This window comes from Anomaloglossus baeobatrachus, chromosome 2 (assembly GCF_048569485.1).
Source record: "Anomaloglossus baeobatrachus isolate aAnoBae1 chromosome 2, aAnoBae1.hap1, whole genome shotgun sequence".
NCBI lineage: Eukaryota > Metazoa > Chordata > Amphibia > Anura > Aromobatidae > Anomaloglossus > Anomaloglossus baeobatrachus.
The window spans coordinates 408,866,143-408,890,290 of NC_134354.1; the positions used below are offsets into that span (position 1 = coordinate 408,866,143).

General features: G+C 47.6%; 1 protein-coding gene across 3 annotated transcripts in view; it reads left to right on the forward strand.

Annotated features, from left to right (window-relative positions):
* CSMD2 (CUB and Sushi multiple domains 2) overlaps positions 1 to 24,148 on the forward strand; it is a 1,639,331-nt gene that overhangs the window by 1,370,616 nt on the left and 244,567 nt on the right. For all 3 annotated transcript variants that reach the window (XM_075336114.1, XM_075336115.1, XM_075336117.1), the window contains 2 exons: positions 13,588 to 13,790; positions 21,742 to 21,933. In XM_075336114.1, coding sequence (XP_075192229.1) covers positions 13,588 to 13,790; positions 21,742 to 21,933 — 395 coding nt within the window. The remainder of the gene's footprint in view (positions 1 to 13,587; positions 13,791 to 21,741; positions 21,934 to 24,148) is intronic.

Below are 24,148 nucleotides of genomic sequence, written 5' to 3' on the forward strand. Positions count from 1 at the left end.
TGAGCCAGTGATCTGCCTGCTGTTTCAGAGCTGTCCACAGCTCTTCTGCATTGTGGGGTTTGTCACCTATGCAGATTAGCTTCAGCACAGCCTGTTGCCGCTTCGCCGAGGCAGTGCTGCAGTGCTTCCAGCTTGTGACTGGTGTGGAGGGCACAGTGGATGAGGATGCGCAGGAGGAGGAGGAGGCTGAAGAGCATGACATTCCGGAGCTGTAGAGTGTGGGTGAAACACTGACTGAGGTAGGGCCTGCAAACCTTGGTGTGGGAAGGACGTGTTCCGTCCCTCGCTCAGACTGGGTCCCAGCTTCCACAATATTAACCCAGTGTGCCGTCAACGAGATGTAGCGGCCTTGCCCACAAGCACTTGTCCACGTGTCTGTGGTTAGGTGGACCTTGGGTGAAACAGCGTTGTTCAGGGCACGTGTGATGTTTTGTGACACGTGGTTATGCAACGCGGGGACGGCACACCGGGAGAAATAGTGGCGGCTGGGGACCGAGTAACGTGGGACAGCTGCCGCCATCAGGTCACGGAATGCTTCTGTCTCCACCAGCCTAAAAGGCAACATTTCCAGCGCAAGCAGTCGCGAAATGTTAGCATTTAGAACTGTGGCATGTGGGGTGTTGGCAGTGTATTTGCGCCTGCGTTCAAAGGTTTGCTGAATGGATAACTGAACGCTGCGCTGGGACAAGGACGTGCTTGATGATGGTGTTCTTTCTGCGTAGGCAACTGCAGGTGCAGGAGTGGAGGAGGCTTGTTCGCAGGCAGCATGGACAGAGGATTGGCTCGCATGCACAACCAGCGAAGACGTAGCAGTGACATCAGCAAGCACTGCTCCTCGACTCTGTTGTACTTCCCACAAAGTCGGGTGCTTGGCTGACATGTGCCTGATCATGCTGGTGGTGGTCAGGCTGCTAGTTTTGGTACCCCTGCTGATGCTGGCATGGCAGGTGTTGCAAATGGCCTTTTTTGAATCATCTGGATCCAACTTAAAAAACTGCCAGACTCGGGAAGACCTAACATTTGTACAGGCACCTTGTGTCGTCGTGTTGTTCCGGGGAACGGTTGCCTGACTTCTGCCTGGGGCCACCACCCTGCTTCTTACTGCCTGTTGTGATGCTACGCCTCCCTCCCCCTGTGCACTGCTGTCCTCGCTCTGCATATCCTCCTGCCAGGTTGGGTCAGTTACTGGATCATCCACCACGTCGTCTTCCTCTTCCGCACCCTGCTCCTCCTCCTGACTTGCTGACAATTGTGTCTCATCATCGTCCACCACTTGTTGAGACACGTTGCCAACTTCGTGAGAACGTGGCTGCTCAAATATTTGGCCATCTGTACAGACGATCTCCTCATGACCCACTTCAATATGAGCTGGCGAGAGGCCAGAATGTGTGAATGGAAACGTGAACAGCTCTTCCGAGTGTCCAAGTGTGGGATCATTAATGTCCGAGGAGGACGTGTACTCAGCCTGGTGGTAGGAAGGAGGATCAGGTTCAGAAATGTGCGGTGCAGTATCACGGCTACTGACACTTGACCGTGTGGAAGACAGAGTGTTTGTGGTGGTGCCAATCTGACTGGAAGCATTATCTGCTATCCAACTAACAACCTGTTGACACTGGTCTTGGTTCAAGAGCGGTGTACTGCTGCGGTCCCCAAGAATTTGGGACAGGACATGCGAGCGACTAGATGTGGCCCTTTGTTGTGGCGAAATTAGAGCTTGCCCACGACCTCGGCCTCTGCCTGCACCACCATCACGTTCACTTCCTTGTTCCTTGCCAATGCCCTTGCGCATTTTGCAATGCTGTGCACTGCTGACGTGTATATTCACTACTTGTGCGTTATATCAAAGTTTCTGGAAATTGCACACAAGTGCACCTGTACGCTGCCACCAACAGGCACACACGTGCGGTTTTAAAAACCAAGCACGGACGCAATAAGAACCTAACAGGTTTTTTTGGGGAGCGACAATTACAGACAAGTCAGACACTATCTGGACTGTTTTACACTGTGTACACCAGCCCCAGATATGATGAAGGCTGGTATACGGTCACCACTACCCTGCCTGCCTGCCTGCCTGTATACTGGTACAATAGTCCTGACAAGGACTCTTTTGGTCACTAGCCTGTATTCAGACCTGGCTATACCCTGCCTGTATATAGCAACAATAGTCCTGAGAAGGACTCTGCTACTGTACTCCGACCTGGCTATACCCTGCCTGCCTGTATACAACTAGAATAGTCCTGAGAAGGACTTTTGGTCACACTGTTTGCAGCCCTGCAACTGAAAAAGCTATAAAGGGCCGCAAAGCTTTCCCTGAATCAGCGACACTCTCCCTGCACTCACTGTCTGGATAGCTGTGAGCAGAGCACAGCGCGCCGGCCGATATAAAGGCTCGGTCACGCTGTGCAGGCCGGCCAATCACTGCAATTCCACAACTAACAGGGCTGTGGCATTGCAGTGGTCTGCCAGCCAATCCCTGCATGAGGGCTGGCTCTCAAAAGAGCGCCAACATGCAGAAATGAAGACCACGAGTACAGCACGAGTATCGCGAGATTACTCGGTCCCCGCCGAGCAGCCCGAGTACAGCGATACTCGTGCGAGTACCGAGTAGTGACAAGCATGCTCGCTCATCACTACTTATTTTGTCTTGTTCTGCTCTATTGTTATACTGACATACTGGCATAAACCTGTCCTAGAATGTTAGTAAAACAAAGGCATGTGAGTATGTGCAGCAGCATTAAGGTAGAAGGGGTCACTCACACAGCTATCCACCTTGTCTTTCTGAGCTAAGATTGAAGATACGAGAGGTGCTAATGTAAAAAGAGGCTGATCACATTACTGTCCACACTGTCTATTTGATCTTCTGGAGAAACCAGGTTTGGTTAGAGAAATAAGAGGCTGCTCCCACTTCTGTCCATCCTGTCATTAGGATCTATAACTGGAGGTATCAGAAGTAGTAATGTGATGCCCCTGGACTATTCAGGTCGTCACAGGGTACTGCACAAACTGCCCTCCCCGTGCAGCATTCAACCCCCCATGGTTCTGGGTCTCTATCTTGCGGTACTGCCTCCACCAGCATTCACAAATCCTAGATACACTTTGCACCACACCTGTCAGGCACACCAATGGGCTGCTTAAGCAGGAATAGGGCCGCCCACCTAGGGGTCAGACAGGGAGGTGGGAGGTGTTAAGTCAGTTCTGTGGTAGCTCTCGCACTGAGAGGAGTTCTGAGGAAGCTGGAAGTTGTAGCTCCCAGGGGAGAGGTAAACTAGGTCGTAGACGGTGGTCTGGACCTAGAGGAGTTGGACCCCCGGTCGCAGGGGATTGAGGCTAGATGCCTCGAACCAGTCAAGGAGGACGGTCAGCAGCCTGGTCCTATTACCGGTCCAGGAACGAAGGCACATCGGGGTACACGGACCCTAGGTCGGGGAGAAGCGTAAGGCAACCCGGCAATTAACCTGCGGAGGACAGGACCTTTATGGACTGTTCCCACCGAGCTCAGAGATTGGAGGCACTAGCGCAACGAGGAGGATAGGGCTTTCCTAGCAAGCGGTCCACTGAAATCCCAAGCGTGAGCTCCTGAGAGCAGGCTCCTTCACTTAGCCATAGTGGGGAGCGGGCCCAGACAGCTCCAAGCTACCGGGCCACAACGGACAATCTAAACTTTTGTGCCAGGAGGCAGGTTACGGACCACCAGGCAGTGCTGCAGGGGACGGGACCTAGACAAGCTCCCCTCGAGAGGCAACGGCAGTCAGAGACTTGGTTTACCCTGTATCAGCGTCTGCTTCATTGATGAGTGGCAATACCCAACTGGCCCCTGCACTGTGTCCCCGCATCATCATCCTGAGTCCCAGAGCCTACCCCTACCCGTGGAGGGTAACGTCATCTAGCTGCCCCACTCCTTCACCCTGGATACTCCCAACGGCAGCGGCGGTACTCTCAATTACCGTACACCACGGGGGGCATCACGAACTATATACCTATCCCCTGCAAATATCCCCTTTTCCATTTGAGTATGGCCCCTAGCCCCCAGGTCCGGAGACCCTCGAGCCACAAGTAATCACCACCCCCAGATCTGAGCGGTTCAATCCGCTGCAGGGGCGGCACAGTAAGATAAGAATATGCTGCACACATTGCCATCCATCTTTTCTTTCTAATGTAAACCTGGAGATACCAGGGACGCTGAGGTAAAACAAATTCCACTCACACTGCTGATTACCCTGTATATCTGATCTAGAGATACCAGGGGTGCTTAGGTGAGAAGAGGCTGCTCACACAGCTGTACATCCTTCCATTCTTTTCTCAAACATGAGATACCATGGGGTGCTGAGATATAAGGAGGTCGCTCACACTGCTATCCACCCTTCTATTCTTTTCTCAAACATGAGATACCAGGGGTGCTCAGGTATAAGGAGGTTACTCACACTGCAGACCATCCTTCCATTCTTTTATCATCCTTGAGATACCCGGGGTGCTCAGATATAAGGAGGTTGTCTACACTGCTATCCACCTTTCTATTCTTTTCTCAAACATGAGATACCAGGGGTTCTCAGATATAAGAGGGCTCTCACACTGCAGACCATCCTTCCATTCTTTTATCATCCTTGAGATGCCAGGGGTGCTCAGATATAAGGAGGTTACTCACACTGCTATCCACCTTTCTATTCTTTTCTCAAACATGAGAGACCAGTGGTGCTCAGATATAAGAGGGCTCTCACACTGCAGACCATCCTTCCATTCTTTTATCATTCTTGAGATGCCAGGGGTGCTCAGGTACAAGGAGGTTACTCACACTGCAGACCATCCTTCCATTCTTTTATCATCCTTGAGATACCCGGGGTGCTCAGATATAAGGAGGTTGTCTACACTGCTATCCACCTTTTTATTCTTTTCTCAAACATGAGATACCAGTGGTGCTCAGATATAAGAGGGCTCTCACACTGCAGACCATCCTTCCATTCTTTTATCATCCTTGAGATGCCAGGGGTGCTCAGATATAAGGAGGTTACTCACACTGCAGACCATCCTTCCATTCTTTTATCATCCTTGAGATGCCAGGGGTGCTCAGATATAAGAGGGCTCTCACACTGCAGACCATCCTTCCATTCTTTTATCATCCTTGAGATGCCAGGGGTGCTCAGGTATAAGGAGGTTGTCTACACTGCTGTACATCCTTCCATTTGTTTATCATCCTTGAGATGCCAGGGGTGCTCAGGTATAAGGAGATACACCATGTCTTTTAATCTAATACGTGAGATATTAGGGGGGCGTAGATAATTTGAGGCTAATCACAGGGATGTCCACACGGTCTTTTTGATCTAACACTGGACAAACCAGGTGTGGTGAGGCAAATAAGAAGCTGCTCACACTGCTGTCTACTGTGTTTTTCTGAATGCTGAGCAGCTGCTGTGACCTGGAGATAATCTTTACCACTTACTGTCATGTTATCTCTAGGTCTCCACAGCAGAGCTTCCTACTGCACATGCTCACAGGTGACTGTCCTATTAATATTCTAAGATAGGCTTCTGTCAGGGTAACAGTGGCCATGTCGATGAATGATAAAGATGTATAAAACAAGTCGGATTTACCTATTTAAGATATTAAGGAATTTGTTTAGTTTTGTATATTCCAGAAGAACAAACAAAAGTCTTTATGTTAAAGTACCTTATTTTTCTTCTAGCATTTTCTTAAATCTTAGCTGTTTGGTTACATTGTTACATTATATTTATAAAATAGAAGAGGAATCTGTAATGTGAATGTGCTCAGTTCTCGTTGAAAAGTACATATATGTGACACAGACAGAATGCAACGTGGATGCCTTCCAGCCGATCAGTGTCACTATAGACAGAAGACACATGTTCATTGCAGGGACCCTTCTCACTCTGTCACTGTCATGCATCACCACAGAGGACAGACTGGGTCAGAGAGTCCCTCATGGCTGAGTGTCACTGTCACCCAGGGTGGAAGGGACAGGCTGGGGGCAGGTAGTTAGCAGACTGTCTCTTTGAATCTGCGGGTTTCATTTCACTGCCTGTGCTAAAGCTGATCTCTGAAATCCCCTTTGCTCTGGCTGAGATTGTACAGCACAGTTGGATGCAATTTTGGATAAAAGTCCTATATAAATGCAAATGGATGTCTGGATACAATATATGCTAATCAATGACAAAGCTGGCAGAGATTTGACAGAGTGTAATGACACACAACCACAATGGCTTTTTAATTTCTCATGTGATGTTAGTGTGGAGCCCCGGGGACGCTGTGTCGGTGCATTACCTTCAGGGACTCCACGTAGATGGATCTGTCTGGTCACAGGTAGGAAACCTTCTTTGTAGTTTGTCGTGACGCCACTCTCAGATTTGCGGTCAGTGGGGGACCGCCACTGCAGGTTAAGGGATGCCTGGGGCTGATGGTGGGTGCAGCCAGTTGTAGTAGCCTCCTGAGAGTGAGGCAAGCCCCAGGGCACTGTGTAGATGCGTAGAACTACAAGGCGCAGAATGACTCAACACAGGCAGGATGTCTTTCAGGGTTTTTACTCACAGTTGATGGCAGGGTGAGTGACCCGGGCGTAGCTGGGATGAACCAAGTGGGAACCAGGTGTCCTTCAGGCTGACTTGTGAGGGTGACTACTAACTCGCCTTCCTTAGCCCTTGGTGGTTTGGGGTAACCCCGACTTTGAGTCCCTATGGGGGTCACCCAGGGAAGATGCTGCAGCCTCTCTCCCCTTCGTTTGCCGTTTGCTTGTCGCCTGGATGGACCAGGCCACTCCAGCTGCTTGCCTCCTGTGACCTATGGGCCCTAACTGTGGCTACGTGGCTGCGGCTTTTGTGGTGTTGTGGCGTGGGCTTTGAGAGCCCCACACCGGCAGGTTTAGCAAAAGAAAGCTGGATCTATCTCCGCTTCGGGATCTGCCGCCCGTTTGGGCCTGGTACTCTCTAGCAGTCTCCTTACTTCCCACTCCGTTGCTCTCTCTCTAGCTGAAGATGGATTTCGGGTAGCACTCCTAGTTGACCGATCTCCCCCGTCGGTAGCCACTGCGCGGACGCTGTCAGACTACAGCAGCCCACGGGATCTGCTCCTCACTCGAGCTCCCTGGACTCTGCACTGAACCGGCTCACATCTGGGACCTTCACTGCTGCTCCTGTCTGAGCTTCACTTTCCTGCTCCTCACTCCTCCACACTCTGCTGCAGACTCTAGACTGTTTACTCCTCCTTCTCTTTTCCCTTTTTGTGCCTGCCTACGCCACCTAGCAACCAGACTCTCTTACCACACCCCTTGAGAGGAGATGGAGGCTTTTGGCCCCCTCCACTATTCCAGTGAAGGTGAAGGCTTTTCCCCCTCCTGGGATCCCCAGGGGTCCTCTCATGGGTACATGTGTGAGACCTGATCACTATGCGCCTGTGTACCACACCCCGGTCAGCCTTCTGGATTACCTGTGTTGTACTGTCCCCAGCATGGGTGCAGTACTCAGTGGTGCCTGACTAGGTCAGGGGCGCCACATTCCCCCTTAGTTATCACCAGCACGTCCTCGGGCTGCAAGACAACATTTTAAAAATGCATAAAACATTAAAACATGTAAAACATTTTAAAAGCACCAGGTACCATACATCACCACCCTCCACCCACAAGTCCGTTAACCACCCAGACCCTCTCACGTTGGCCGCGACTTCAGCCACTGCTGGCAGGATGTTGAGGCGGCTTTCCTGGTCTGGTAGTTTCAGGGTATACCTGGCCTGGTGGAGTCGCGCCTTCAGCCACTTCTGGCAGGATGTAGAGGCGGCCCCCACAGTTGGTGCTGACCAGGTACCCTCTTTGTGGTGGAGAGCCAGGCCCCATAAACAGGCATGCTCTCTGGTCGCAGGTGAGCCAAGGCCCTATATACGGACGGGCTCCTCCTGGTTGCAGACGAGCCAAGCCCCTAAACAGGCTGACTCTGGTAGTGGTGCCTCTGGTGTAACTATTTACACTGCGAGAGTTTGTGGCTATAGCCAGTTCATAGCCTTAAGGTTTATGGTTTTCTCACACAAGTTTATGTGGGCACATACTTAAACGTAAACGTTGCAAAACTTCAAACTTTTCAAAACTTTAACTTGCTGTATGCTTTACTTTATGCAGATTCCTCTACTCTTCCATACCAGGGCTTGGGCCTGTAGGGCTGCGGCACCTGTTGGTTTCTTGATCTCTTTCTTCGTCTGTGGGTTCGTTGTATTTTCTTTCTTCTTCAGTGTCTCTGTCTTCATCTTCTGTTGTGACTGCAGGGCTTCTGCAAGGACTTCTAGGACATGGTGCAACATCTAGGGCATACCAGCCTCTTTCTCCCTGATGCATAGTGAACTCCACTGAGTCTCCTATCTTCAAATTTCTTCCAGGGTGTCCTCTGGGCAGGTGGGCTCTCACATCCCTTCGATTGACAAAAATCCCTTCCTTCACACCAGGTGATACTATAAAGCCATACCCTGATTTGAGGCTGAAATCTTCGACAATTCCTCGACGCAGGGGTCCTCTGATCTGTGCTTTGGCTCTTCTCAGGAACCGTTTTTCTTGTAGGTCTCTGGCCGTGACTTCTCTCTGCTCTGGGGATGGCGGTGCAGGGAAAGACTGGGTTCTACTGCGGCGCTGTGTCTTGCGGGCTGGATTCTGCGAAGTGCAGCTTACAAGCTCCCAGGTGGGGCGGTTGGGCAGGTCTTCTTCGTCCCAGCGGGAATATGGCGGCATCTCCGGCTCTGGGACTAGCACTGCTGCTGGCTCCGGGGGCAACTCCTCAACTTCTTGCCCTCCTCTCCCCCTTAGTTCTTCGCTGCACTCTGGTCGTGGCAGCGCTGGGGATGAGTGTTCCTCAGCTGGCCCAGGCGGTGGACTCTTCGGCGGGGTTGCCGCAGGGGTTGCCTTAGGGGTGTGCGGAGGGAGCATGTACTGGTCCACCATCTCCTGTGGAAACTTGGCCTCCATGTCAGCCTTCAGCTGCCAGTACGCGGGGTCTTCACCTATCAGGGATTTCCTTGCAGGGACCTCCTTAGACTGGGGAGCGGTGTCTGCTCTGGCCTGGCAGGCCGGGGTAAATGGTGATGTAGTCTTTTCTTGGCGGGCCGCGCAGGGCATCGCTGCGGCGGCCTGGTCTTGGCGGGCCGCGCCTGGCATGGCGGCGGCCTGGTCTGTGCGGGCCGAGCCTGGCGTGGCGGCGGCCTGGATCTGCGTCGCTGTTGCGGCCAGTTCTTGGCGGGCCGGACTGGGCATTGCAGCCGCGGTCTGAATTGGCGTCGCATCCTCAATGGGGTCCGTGCAGGTGGAGCTGGGCGTCGCTGCAGTGATCGGGGCTTGACGGGCCGCACCTGGCGGGGCTGCGGCCTGGTTCAGCATCTCACTTGCGGCTCGGACGAGCGTCGCTGCTGCGGTGGGATCTTGGCGGACTGGGCTCAGCAGGGTGGCAGCCTGGGTCAGCGTCACCCCTGCGGCATGGATGAGTATCGCCGTGGCAGTCGGACCTTTGCGGGCCAGGCGGGGTGTCGCTGCGGCGGCCTGGATTTGGCGGGCCGCACCTAGCGTGGCTGCGGCCTCGCTCAGCGTCGCCGCGCCAGGCGCCTCTTCTGGGACCGTGGTCATAGCAGCAGGGGTCGGAGCACTTGCGCTGGCCGGGGCAACTCTGGACTCACCCATCGGTGGCACCATCGGGATCTGAGTCGTCGCCGCTCGATCTGGCATGCGTCGCGCGGCTCCCTCCTCGTAGGTCCGAACCGCCGCAGCCATCTCCAGAAGCTCCGTGCGTCCCTCACCGAGCTGTCACATAATCCTGGCCTCCAGCTGATCGCAGAAGATAGCAAGCTCCCGGCACCACCAGGCAGCAGAGCCTGGTTCTGGGTATCCACGTCTGGACTCCATTTCTTCTCTCTGCAGCAGCAGGCTTGTGGCTCCCTTTCCTTCCCGCCGTCTCCGGACGCTTCCGCTCTCTTCACAAGCGAGGTCAGAACCCTGCAGGGGATCTCTGGGTAGCCACACCTCTTCGTGGGCGGTAACTTCTTCCAGCGCGGGCTGCTGTTGTTTTTCAGCGCGCTTTTCATGGTGGCAATATGGCGGCGCTTCCAATTTTTCAAGCGGACCGCCCAGGCACATGGTCACCTGTCTCAACAGGTCTAGTCCTTATCCTGTTCGTGACGCCAGATGTGGAGCCCCGGGGACGCTGTGTCGGTGCATTACCTTCAGTGACTCCACGTAGATGGATCTGTCTGGTCACAGGTAGGAAACCTTCTTTGTAGTTTGTCGTGACGCCACTCTCAGATTTGCGGTCAGTGGGGGACCGCCACTGCAGGTTAAGGGATGCCTGGGGCTGATGGTGGGTGCAGCCAGTTGTAGTAGCCTCCTGAGAGTGAGGCAAGCCCCAGGGCCCTGTGTAGATGCGTAGAACTACAAGGCGCAGAATGACTCAACACAGGCAGGATGTCTTTCAGGGTTTTTACTCACAGTTGATGGCAGGGTGAGTGACCCGGGCGTAGCTGGGATGAACCAAGTGGGAACCAGGTGTCCTTCAGGCTGACTTGTGAGGGTGACTACTAACTCGCCTTCCTTAGCCCTTGGTGGTTTGGGGTAACCCCGACTTTGAGTCCCTATGGGGGTCACCCAGGGAAGATGCTGCAGCCTCTCTCCCCTTCGTTTGCCGTTTGCTTGTCGCCTGGACCAGGCCACTCCAGCTGCTTGCCTCCTGTGACCTATGGGCCCTAACTGTGGCTACGTGGCTGCGGCTTTTGTGGTGTTGTGGCGTGGGCTTTGAGAGCCCCACACCGGCAGGTTTAGCAAAAGAAAGCTGGATCTATCTCCGCTTCGGGATCTGCCGCCCGTTTGGGCCTGGTACTCTCTAGCAGTCTCCTTACTTCCCACTCCGTTGCTCTCTCTCTAGCTGAAGATGGATTTCGGGTAGCACTCCTAGTTGACCGTTCTCCCCCGTCGGTAGCCACTGCGCGGACGCTGTCAGACTACAGCAGCCCACGGGATCTGCTCCTCACTCGAGCTCCCTGGACTCTGCACTGAACCGGCTCACATCTGGGACCTTCACTGCTGCTCCTGTCTGAGCTTCACTTTCCTGCTCCTCACTCCTCCACACTCTGCTGCAGACTCTAGACTGTTTACTCCTCCTTCTCTTTTCCCTTTTTGTGCCTGCCTACGCCACCTAGCAACCAGACTCTCTTACCACACCCCTTGAGAGGAGATGGAGGCTTTTGGCCCCCTCCACTATTCCAGTGAAGGTGAAGGCTTTTCCCCCTCCTGGGATCCCCAGGGGTCCTCTCATGGGTACATGTGTGAGACCTGATCACTATGCGCCTGTGTACCACACCCCGGTCAGCCTTCTGGATTACCTGTGTTGTACTGTCCCCAGCATGGGTGCAGTACTCAGTGGTGCCTGACTAGGTCAGGGGCGCCACATTAGGAAGCCCTTTGTCAAAAGTCCTGCCTTGTGTGTTCTCAGGAACCAATGTCGTAAAATCACATCCCCATTTAACAACATAAGTAAGATAAAATAGTATGAGGATTGAAAAAAGATCTTTCAATTGTAGTTCATAATGGAAGAATTTGTATGATCCATTAAAAGTCTACGTGGCGAGTATGTGGCTGAAACAAAAAGCCAGATATTTATATAATACTGTGATATAGTCAAAATAGTCACAATAGCAGGAGTGATGAGTGAGCACTACCATGCTCAGGTGATTCGATACTCGTAACGAGTAGTGATGAGTGAGCACTACTAAGCTCAGGTGTCTGGTACTTGTAATGAGTAGTGACGAACGACCACTACCATGCTCGGGTGCCCGGTACTCATAATGAGTAGTGATGAGGGAGCACTACCCTGCTCGGGAGCCAGGTACTCATGAGTAGTGATGAGCAAGCACTACCATGCTCGGGTGCCCGGTACTCATAATGAGTAGTGATGAGTGAGCACTACCATGCTCGGGTGCCTGGTACTCATAATAAGTAGTGATGAGTGAGCACTACCATGCTCAAGTGGCTCGGTACTAGTAACGAGTAGTGATGAGTGAGCACTACCATGCTTGGTACTCTTAACAAGCAGTTGGATGTTTGGATGGTCTCCACTTGAGTATCGAGTATCATGAAAGTTAATGGGGGGGCTTGAGCATTTTTCTGAGAAATCTGCCGAAATAAACACTCGAGTCCCCCATTGACTTCCATTATACTCAGGTACTTGAGTCACACCCATCCGAGCATCTGCCAGCTCGTTACGAACTGGCAGATGCTCGGATATACTAATATATTATGGTTTTATCACTGTACAATAGATTAGTATAAGCAACTGTTGAATAACGTCTAAATTAGTCATATATTTTTAAAGTATTGGACAGGGAATTTATAATACAACAAATTATCATAGTGTGATTTTTTTTTTCATTAGTGCCAGCCATTAATGGTCTTGCATAACAGCCCTCTGTGCTAATTACTCAACAGGTGCCATCAATATCCAACTCTTGCCTCACACAATTTTTTACCATGTATATGAATGTTATGCTTTTCAAAATGTGTAGTTTTTCCTGTACTTTTTGTTTTTACAATTTTTCACCCTGTGTCGATTTCAAACTTTTTAAAATAAAGAAGAGAACATGGTTTATTCTGACAGTTGGCTTCCTTTTCTAGAGTGAACTATAAGCAGTAACTAGAATGTTGTCCTTTCCTGGGATACAATAACAATTCATCTCGTGAACTACAGGGTGGGCCATTTATGTGGATACACCTAAATAAAATGGGAATGGTTGGTGATATCAACTTCCTGTTTGTGGCTCATTAGTAAATGGGAGGGGGGGGGAGACATTTCAAGATGGGTGGTGACCATGGTGGCCATTTTGAAGTCGGACATTTTGGATCCAACTTTATTTTTTCCAATGGGAAGAAGGTCTTGTAACGCATCAAACACATTGAGAATTTCACAAGAAAAACAATGGTGTGCTTGGTTTTAACGTAACTTTATTTGTTCGTTATTTACAATTTTATGACCACTTATAAAATGTGTTCAAAGTGCTGCCCATTGTGTTGGATTGCCAATGCAACCCTCTTCTCCCACTCTTGATACACTGATAGCAACACCACAGAAGAAATGCTAGCACAGGCTTCCAGTATCCGTTGTTTCAGATTCTGCACATCTTGTATCTTCACAGCATAGACAATTTCCTTCAGATGACCCCAAAATAAAAGTCTAAGAGGGTCAGATCGGGAGACCTTGGTGGCCATTCAACTGGCCCACGATGACTAATCCACTTTCCAGGACACTGTTCATGTAGGAATGCTCGGACCTGTTGTTGCACCATCACATTATGGGTGTCAGGTCTGAGCATTCCTACATGAACAGTATCCTGGAAAGTGGATTGGTCATCGTATAAGAAAGGATGTGTAATTGCAATCATTTTCTGAATCCATCACTTAATTTTTTTTAGAACAATTTCAAGGGTGCCAGCACTTTCAGCCATGACTGTATGTAGTGGTAGCAGCAGCTCAGTGGTCTCCAACGTATTCTGTACATGCTTTTTTTTTATCACATTAAGATGTATTGACAGCTCACTTCCTTTATAACAATATAACCCTTTATATTTCAATTATAGATTACACTTCACTGTTTTCCACACTGAAGATGTGCATGATGTTCTGAAGATATGGGATGGATCTATGGAGAGTGGTATTCTCATGAAAGACCTGAGCGGTTCCATATTGCCTCCAGACATACACAGCACTTTCAATTCTGTAACATTGCAGTTCAATACTGACTTCTTTACTAGCAAACAAGGGTTTTCTATCCATTTCTCAGGTAAGATCTAGAATTGTTCATAAAATGTGTCACAAAATTACCACTGTTATTTGGTTAAAAAAATTAATTATATGTGAATTTAAACTTGGGCTTAGATAGATAAATATACAAACAGACAGACATACATACCTCCCAAACACCCCGGATTCTGCAGGATAGTTCCAGTTTCAGGGTTCACTCCCACTGTTAACTGCTCTTGTCCTGGCTCCTCCTGTCAGTGCAGTAAATAAATTAACTCAGTTCAGTGCATAAATAAAATTCTCATCTGATCTGGTTTCCTGGGCAGGATGAGCACTCATGAGATTGTAACGGGGTGCCAGGGGTGCCTCGGGGATTGTAGTCGTGGCCCCTTTTTCTATCAGGCCAACCCCCGGCTCCGCCGTCACTATTGGGACAGGGGATTGTTCTGTGGGGCAGAGTGTGGTGGAAAAGAACATACTATCAGCCGCAGGAAGACTCTTCAGGCAGGGTTCAGATAAACCAAACGACATATTTATTGCACAGAGTTTCACAGACAGCTCAATGCACGGATCTTGTAGCGCACGGTCACAATTCCTGTCCGGGGAAATCTTTCCTTGTCGTCTCCTCTAGTGGGGATGTGCCCGGCTACTCTACTTCACCTAGGCTCCCACTCTGGCTATCACAGACTGGACCCACACCAATTCTGCTTCACCATTGAGGACACTTCTTCTCTCCTTCCCTTCGTTCTTCCTGTCCACTCAGCTCCACACTCTGCCCCTGGCTGTTCCTTCTCCCCCGTCCCGGAATCAACTGACTTCAACACACACACCACTCCCTTTCCCCCTAAGCTGCCGGCTCCTCCTCCCTCCTGCACAGTTTCTATGGGGACAGCCGTCCCACCCGGCCACTAGGGGAAAACCACTAAAACAGTATAAACATTTTTATTAATAACATCAACATTAACAGCTTTCAGGGGGGAAAACGGCGCCTCCTTGTAAGGGGTCTGCCCACCCCTTACAAGATTGTGAGCTCTTTTTCCATAGGCAGCAACACTACGATTGAACCACTGTCTGTACTGAGAAGTGTAGGAGAATTTGATAATCTTGACCTGTATTGCAGGCAAAGAAGTCAGAAGTAGATTATTCAGCAACATATAGAGATATAGAGAGGTATATACTGGATCTCTAAGGAGCTGAAGGAAAAAGTCAGATTCACAAATGAGAAAAAAATATAAAAAATGTATCTTTGTTTTCACCCAACCTTGGAATCAAACCAGCAACCTTCAAACATGTTAGAACATCTCTAGCAGTTGAGCTACAAACCCTGATGATGTCAGAGGAAATATTTTATATAGATGAAGCTGCTTTGTAGCCTCTGACAACAGATTACACTGGACATAGAGATCCATTGAACAGAGCAGCTTCTCTATGTCCTATTTTCAAGAGGGAGACGAAAATAGAGTTTTTTTTCTTCTAATAAAATTCCTAAAAATAATAAAATAAATTAGAACAATGTAATTTTGATTGCATTTTTTAATAAGATAATAAACATCACAAATCAGGAAATCACATGGGCATATTTGGTGTCCCTGTAATCGTAAAGACCCGAACAACACAGCGATCAGATTATTTATGGGGATCGGTAATTGGTGTAAAAACATGGCACAATTGTTTATTTTTCTCTATTAAAACCATATAAAATGTAATAAAAATGTAATGCTGAGGCTGTGTTCACACGTATCATAAATGCATTTTTTTCTACAGATGTCCGCATCACACAACGCAATAACAATCTCCTCTGATTATTGTGTGGTTACTGCATTTTTAATGCGTTTTCTCCAATATTTTACATGTTTGTTGCAGAATTATATCCTGTTTTTTAATGCTTTTTTAATATTACAGAAAACATGAAACGGTACTTTTTTTCACTTGCATTTTTTTCCACGCTCCACATAGAAGCTTATAGAGAAAAAAACACCAAAACCGCAGAGTACAGCAGCATATTTAAGATGCTCAGTGGGTGAAGATTTCATGAAATCACAGTCACTTGGCTTGTAAATTTACCCCTTGTTCACATGTAGCGTAAATACTGCATTTTTTTCTTGCTGGTTTTTTTTTTGTGCATAAATTCTGCTGTCGAAGCAAAGTGGATGAAATTCCATGAAAAGACGCCGCTGAACTCTGCGGTTTTGGTGCTTTATTTTTTTTCTAGAGGTTTCTACTGTATGTGGAGCTTAAAAAATGCACGGAGAAAACTGTAGTTACTTTTAGGGCTCTTTTCCACTTGCGTACCGCTTCTGATGCGGGAACATCAGAAGCGATATACTAATGACCCTGTGCTGCGGGTGTCAGCCGAGGTTCTTGCAATCACATCACAGGTGTGGAGAAGATGGAGGGAGCACTTTCTCCCCATCTCCTCCGCTGTCTGTCTCTGCGTGCACCGTACTGCAGTCACATACGAGTGCAGTGCGATTTTACACACACGTGAGCCGAGACTCGGTAAAAAATCGCAGCATGCTGCGATTGTACCGAGAGCCAAATCATGTGGAGAAAAAATGGGACAGAAGAAACTGTCTCATTGATTAACACTGTTGCGAGTGCAATAAGATTTTTTATCGGATCACACTCACACAAGAAAATTGCAGATGGAAAAGCACCCTTATAAGTGCAGAATCAAAGCTTTTCTGTACTATAAAAACACAGCTTCACATCTGCACCAAAAACGCATGAAATAAGAGGAAAAGGCACAAAAAATGTAGCAAAAATGGAATAATCAGAGAAGATTGATATTGTGTAGCTTGGTGCATACATCTGCAGAAAACAAAAAATATCTTATTTATGCAATGTGTAAACACAGCCTTACAGACACAAAAAAGCAACATGTCATATAATGATGCTACATAAATATGAGAAAGGTCTGACTACTATGAATGAATTAACAGTCGTGGGCATCTGCTGAAAGCCCCTTACTGGCAAATGAGGGTGACTAAGGGCGTGGCTAGGGGCATGGTCAAAATTTGCAGCGGTGCACACAACAAAATAGTGCAAAAAAGTGAAATTTTAAAACTAGTCAAATATATAATGCAAAGTTCATGAGGTGCTATTGTGACGCCCTGGGCAAGCCAGGGGTCACAGGTCACAACACCACATGCACCCCACATTCCCTGCAGGTACACCAAGCTAACCCAAAATCCTTGTTGCCTTCCTCCAGGGGCTGATGTCCACACCAGGGGGTGGGCCAGGCAGTTGGCTCCGCCCACCGAGGAGTTCACAGCCCTGGAGGCGGGAAAACCAGGTAGAACAGAAAACAGTTAGGGAAGTGAAGTGGTAGAGGAGCTTAGGAGAGAAGCTGAAGTAAAGTGAAAAGAAACAGTTTGTGGAGCCTGGAGTTGGTCCGGGTGTGTGCCCCGGACGGTGCCAGCAAGGTCAGCAGACGGCGGTGATAGTCTGCAGGGGGACTGCTCGGAGGTTGCTGGAAGGACCGCGGACGGGTGGTGACCCGGCGGTACCGGAGCAGTATACGAAGAACAGTCAGCACCAGGGCAGAGGCCTTTTGGATCCCGGCAAGGCTAGGAGTCGCCATAATTTGACAAATCCGTCAGTGAAGGGGACGTCTGTCTCCTAACAACCAAGTCCCGATTGAAGGCAACAGCCCGACTGTGAAGGGGAGACACCGCCACCGCCAGGGCACCAGTTTCCCAGGGCCAGCGCCTGCAGGCAAGAGTAGAGCTCCTTCGGCCCAGCTTGAAGCCGAGGAGTGGGTAACCGGTGGGAACCCATCGCTACCAAAAGGACTTTACATAGGTGCAGGGAAGAGACCGTCACCGCTAACTGCAGGGAACATCAGCACCGTGAACCGTCCAACCAGCCGTTTGTTTACCGATAACTGTGTCGTGTTTACTGGCTGAGTGAGTACCTCCGTGCCGTGCGGCACAGCGCTGTCCCTGCGCCCCTGCACCTCCACAGGCCCCATACCCGCCTGTCCACCATCCCAATCCCATCACCGGGCCCCGGGAGCACCAAGACCCCTACCCCCGGAGGGGCAGATCAACAACTGGCTGCTCCGTACCATCACTCCCGGGCTCCCCAAACAGAGCAGCGGTGGTGTCCACTCAATCACCACAGCCGTGGGTGGCGTCACGGACAATAAACTATCCCAAATCCTAATCCCCTTTCACTCACGGGCGAGGAGCGCCGCTCGAGTCCCCGGGATCCGGCCCATCGCTCGAGCCACCGAGCAGCAGCAGGCCGCAGCAGCCGCGGCAGCCGGACCCGAGCAGTGGGAGAGCGCGGCGTCCCCTCCCCCGCCCGCGACACTATTACATCCTAATAATGATCTATTTGGGAATAGAATAATATGAATGAAAATGTTGGCCCCTGACTTATGACTGGAGTTTCTTACAGCAGTCTTTATGAGGGGCACTCAGGAATGAGATGCATCAATTTCATTCACTATGCTGAATTTGACATGCATGCGTTGTCACGTCCTGTCCTAACATGGCTCTTCCCCAGCTCTGCTCATTTTTTGGTACAGCTACCCGGCACTCCAAAAGTTGTAAAATTTTGCACAACTCCACATCATGCAAAAATGTTGCAACACAACTTTTCAGAGCGTTTTACATTACATTTTGATACATCGGGGCCATATTGTATAGTTATGTACAAGTGTTAGAAATAAAATTATTACATACAAACAGTCATCAAGGCTGAGCTCTCTCCTGTATATTCTAGAAAGCACCAAACTCGGTATGTATGAGATGCTAGAGTGCATGTGGACAGTGAAGAGAACTATGCTAATCCAAGATGTCATACCAGAGGGACGAATAACTGTGCTACTGTGCATGTATATACTATATCTTAATGTACTAGAACCACATATATCTTTATGGGATGTAATAACACCTTCTAAATTTTGCATTGCATATATGTGACTGCAATTATTAATTTTGTAATTAAGTGGGGTTTTTTTGCACTATGCACAGCTTAAGAAAGGCTCCATGCAGAACTGGAACGTTGGATGTATTTTGATATGGGAGAATAAATGACAATTTCACTATTTTCAATTGATTGTTGGAGCGCTCCATTTGTTATTTACTAATGTGCCAATTTTGGGTGTAGATTCTGGGATTTGCAGCTCTTATTGATTCCTATGGTGCCTTCATTTTTAGACTACGGTAGATAGATGGATGGATGGATGAATAGATAGATAATGAATAGATAGATAGATAGGATAGATGGATGGATAGATGGATAGATAGAGGGATAAATAGATAGATAGAGGGATAGATAGATAGATAGATAGATGGATAGACAGAGGGATAGATAGATAGATAGATAGATAGATAGATAAATGGAGGGATAGATAGATAGATAGATAGAGGGATAGATAGATAGATAGATAGATAGATAGATAGATAGATAGATAGAGGGATAGATAGAGGGATAGATAGATAGATAGATAATAGATAGATAGAGGGATGGATAGATGGATGGATAGATTAATAATGGATAGATAGAGGGATAGATAGATAGAGGGATAGTTGGATAGATAGATTGATAGATAGATAGATAGATAGATAGATAGATAGATAGATAGATAGAGGGATAGATAGATAGAGGGATAGATAGATAGATAGATAGATAGAGGGATAGATAGATAGATAATAGATAGATAGAGGGATGGATAGATGGATGGATAGATTAATAATGGATAGATAGAGGGATAGATAGATAGAGGGATAGTTGGATAGATGGATGGATAGATTGATAATGGATAGATAGATAGATAGATAGATGGATAGATAGATAGATAGATAATGGATAGATAGATAATGGATAGATAGATAATGGATAGATAGATAGATGGAGGGATAGATAGATAGATAATGGATAGATAGATAATGGATAGATAGATAATGGATAGATAGATAATGTATTGATAGATAGATAGATATGGGATAGAGAGATAGATAGATAGATAGATAGATATGGGATAGATAGATATATAGATAGATAGATAGCAAGATAGATAGATTGATAGATAATGGATAGATTTTTTTAGTTTTTAAAAAACCATTCTTTATTTGTGGACAATGCTCAATACATGCATATATCATGGGTGGACATTATTGGCACAATCAGGTGCCCAAGTGGTAAAAAGGGCCAGTACCACCTCCAAAGCAGGTGGCATTGTGCATTATTATGGAGCTCTTGGACTGTAAAGGGCCTATATACTGTTTTTGCACAGGGTCTCTTCTGTATGTGTCCTCCAGTGGTTTATATACAATAGGTATATACTGTATGTATATATTCCCTTGTTTACAATGGCCCACCTTCCCCAGATGTTAGCATGCACAGGGTATGCCTTCCACACAAATTATATTCATGAACTTATTGCCATCAAGTGTCTCCTTCTCCCTGTAGACTGTAAAAAAGCACAGGCCTCTTGAAACAGCGAGAAAATAATGTTTCTCTAATATCAGATTAGATTAGAAAGCTAATCAGGCGTTTAGCCTCTGACAGGCTCCCCTCCCTGCTGAACTGCACCTTTTAATGTAGAAATGATAGCGTGCTGAAAGTTGGAGATGATTGTCCCCCATCCCTCGCTCATCTCATTGTAGACATTATGGTTCAGTATTGTCTCCAATAAATTGAATCTATGCCCACGTTATAAGCCACTGCAAATAGAGGTGAAATGTATTATCAGCTTACAGAATGTACTCGGAGCTGCCACATTGGGTCATTGATGCCGCACTGTTAGATGTGATCACCAAGATAACTCTTAGTGGGTTGATGGATTTTGCAGCAGGGAACATTGTATAATATTTAATGACCAATCGCTATGTTATTATTGTAGAAGTTAATTTATTTTTTCCAGGTGGTACACATCCCATTAATATGTATAGAGCCATGTGGTTTGTGATGCATAGAGAATAATAGCAAAGTTGATTGTTTTTTTGTGCCTAATCCATTCAAAGAATGTTATTACTAGTCCATATAAAATCAGTAGAATATTTTGCCTATGCACATGTCTTCTCAGAAGTTTTAAAGGCAATGGTTGAACAATTATGATTAGATGATAGAATGTCTTTAGAAGACAAAAATCGAGAGACTTAAGCGGGCTTTACACGCTGCGACATCGCTCAAGCGATCTCGTTGGAGTCACGGAATTTGTGACGCACATCGGGTCGCTTTAGCGATGCCGTTGTGTGTGACACCTTTGAGCGATTTTGCATTGTTGCAAAAACGTGCAAAATCGTTCATCGGTGACATGGGGGTCCATTCTCAAATATCGCTGCTGCAGCAGTAACGAAGTTGTTCCTAGTACCTGCGGCAGCACACATCGGTACGTGTGACACCGCAGGAATGAGGAACCTCTCCTTACCTGCCTCCCGCCCGCAATGCGGAAGAAAGCAGGTGGGCAGGATGTTCGTCCCGCTCATCTCCGCCCCTCCGCTTCTATTGGGCGGTGGTTCAGTGACGCAGCTGTGACGTCGCTGTGACGCTGAACGAACCGCCCCCTTAGAAAGGAGGCGTTTCGCCGGTCACAGCGACGTCGCAGGGCAGGTAAGTAGTGTGACAGGTCTGGGCAATGTTGTGTGCTATGGGCAGCGATTTGCCCATGTCGCACAACCGATGGGGGCGGGTACCCACGCTAGCGATATTGGTCACGATATCGCGGCATGTAAAGCGGCCTTTAGGCTAGTTTCACACATCCGGCTTTTAGCCGGTTTATCGGATTCAGCGCATGCCAGTACAGTGTATACAGTACAATGGCAGCGCCGCAACTTCCAGGTGATATGATAGCATGTGACCGGTGCTTGTCGCACTACCATTGTACTGTATATACTGTACTGGTGTGGGGCAAATCCGGCAAACCAGCGAAAAGCCGGATGAGTGAAACTAGCCTAAGTAACACAATAAGATTAAAAATGATAACCTATAATAATATTCGTTGGACAGAGGATCTAAGGTCTGTTTGCTTTTTCCAGTTACAACAGCCACATCCTGTAATGATCCTGGGATACCTCAAAACGGAAGCCGAAGTGGAGACAGTCGAGATGCTGGTGACTCTATTGTTTTCCAATGTGACCCTGGTTACCTTTTAGAGGGGGAAGCCAAGATTAATTGTGTTCAGATCGCAGATCGGTTCTATTGGAATCCAAACCCTCCAGTCTGCATCGGTGAGTTACCCTTGATCCCCCATTTATGGGCTTTTTACCTTTTTTACTTCCAATGTGGTACTGAAACAAACTGACCGGCCATACTGACCAATATTTGGTCCCAATACTAATACACTACAGGATGCAGAAGCGACCCATGATAAAAGGCGAAGCCAGCAAGGGTGTAAAATACTGTTGAGCAAAAAATGTAAAAAAATATATATAAAGTAACTTTACTTCCAGGTGTGTGGTTGAAGAATTGTTTTGGGCAATCCTTATTTCTCCAAACACATCACTACATGCTACTGCTAGATATATAGGGGACGTGTGCCAGCAATAGGGGACGTGTGGCAGCAATAGGTGATGTGTGCCATCAATGGGGGACATGTGGCATCACTGGGGGACGTGTGCCAGCACAAGGATGGTATATTCTATATAAGGGGGCCATATCCAGATTAAGGGGGATAATTTTAGGATGGGGGGCTATGAGGGACATATACCCTATATGATTTGTTAGACGGACACTGGCATTATAAGATGGACCCCATTTAACATTAAAAAAAAAATTCTCTTTTCCTTCACCAAATTTGGGGGTGCGTCTTATAATGAGGTGCATCTTATAAAGTGAAAAATATGGTAATATATACTTGTTGATTGTGATCCATTTCTTTAATTCGCTCCTACCATACATAAGAGGATGGTGGCTTATATACATTTGGAGCCCTAAGTGTGTGAGTGATCATCAGTATTTTGTGCTACCTCCACCTTTTATAACAAAGTCCTGTCTGCATCCTACAGTATATCAATATTCTTATAAGTATGCTCTTTTTTCTGTAATGTCTTTGAATTTGATGCTTTACACTGAATTGCTTTTCAATTAAATACAAGAACTTATTTAATATTTTTCTATCGAATCATTCATGGCATAATTGTTCCACCCAACTTATCCTACAGCTAAATTCAGCAGCTTTTTTTAATGAGGCAAATTTTGGACACATCATTAGTACAAGAAATATGAGAATCTTTATAATATATCTTATCAGAGAAATCTACTTTTTTCTCCACTTATAAGCCACTTGTTCTCCTCTTCCTTCCTCCTTAATTCCACTCTTAAAAAACTGCTGAAATATGTCTTTGGCAAGGCAAGATGGACTGCTAGCACAGATATGTGTGAGGGAATTAGAAGAGAGGAGAAGAGTGAGAAAACAAGCAGACATTACAGGCAGATAAAAATGCAGTCAGGAAGTGATCTTTTTAATCCCAAGCTGAAATCACAGCCACACTGTTACGTTGTGACTATCAGGGTTCCATCAGACACCAGAGAACCCCAACAAGCGCTGACACAAACAGGGAACACCAGTACACAGTAACAAAAGTGGGTCCTGCTACTAGAGAGAAGGGAGCGGGGACACCTCCTACACTCACCTGAGGCTGTACCTTAAGCTCCCTAACATCCCTATATGGGTTCTTTCACCCCATCACTGATCACTTACTTAGTACCATTCTAGACCTGAACTCACCTTCACTAGTGAAATGGCTAGAACACTAGTCCCACCACTTCAATAATAAAACACAAGGAAAGGAAGACAAACAGGGGAATAGACAAAAAGGATAAACATCAACTTCATGCCTTCAGCTAAACCCAAGACTGCAGCCTACACTGCTTTCACCAGCAGGACTACACCAGGAGGACTACACCAACAGCAAGGGCTACAGCAGCAGCAAGGCTCCAGTGGCTATCAGAGCAACCTTCCTCCTTTGTGGCTAATATAAGAATATGGATTCTCTATAACTGGTGTCATATGACGTTACATGTGACTATTTAAAGGTGATGGGTGTGGTCTCAAACCGGCTACACATGAGAAGTAACCAGACGCTGCTAGCAAGGAAAACTGACATTCACCTTGGTGCACCAAAAGAACAGAAAACACATTTAAATTCCAGAGTCTCACTAGGCAGAGTGAGACTTTGAACATAATATGCAGCCAATCCATATCTACCAGAGCATTACATGTAAAATATAAAGAACATTCATGATGTGATAAATACTGGATAGGACAAGGGCAAGGAATATACAACAAAACCGGAGATTAACGACCAAAAAGCCCAATTGCTGAAAAGTGAAACTTTATTGAAAGGGTAGGTGATAGGCGGCACAAGTACAGAAAAGGGCACAAACACCAGGATATCATGGCTAAGTGAAAGATAATTCCATCACTGACAGATAATAATCAAT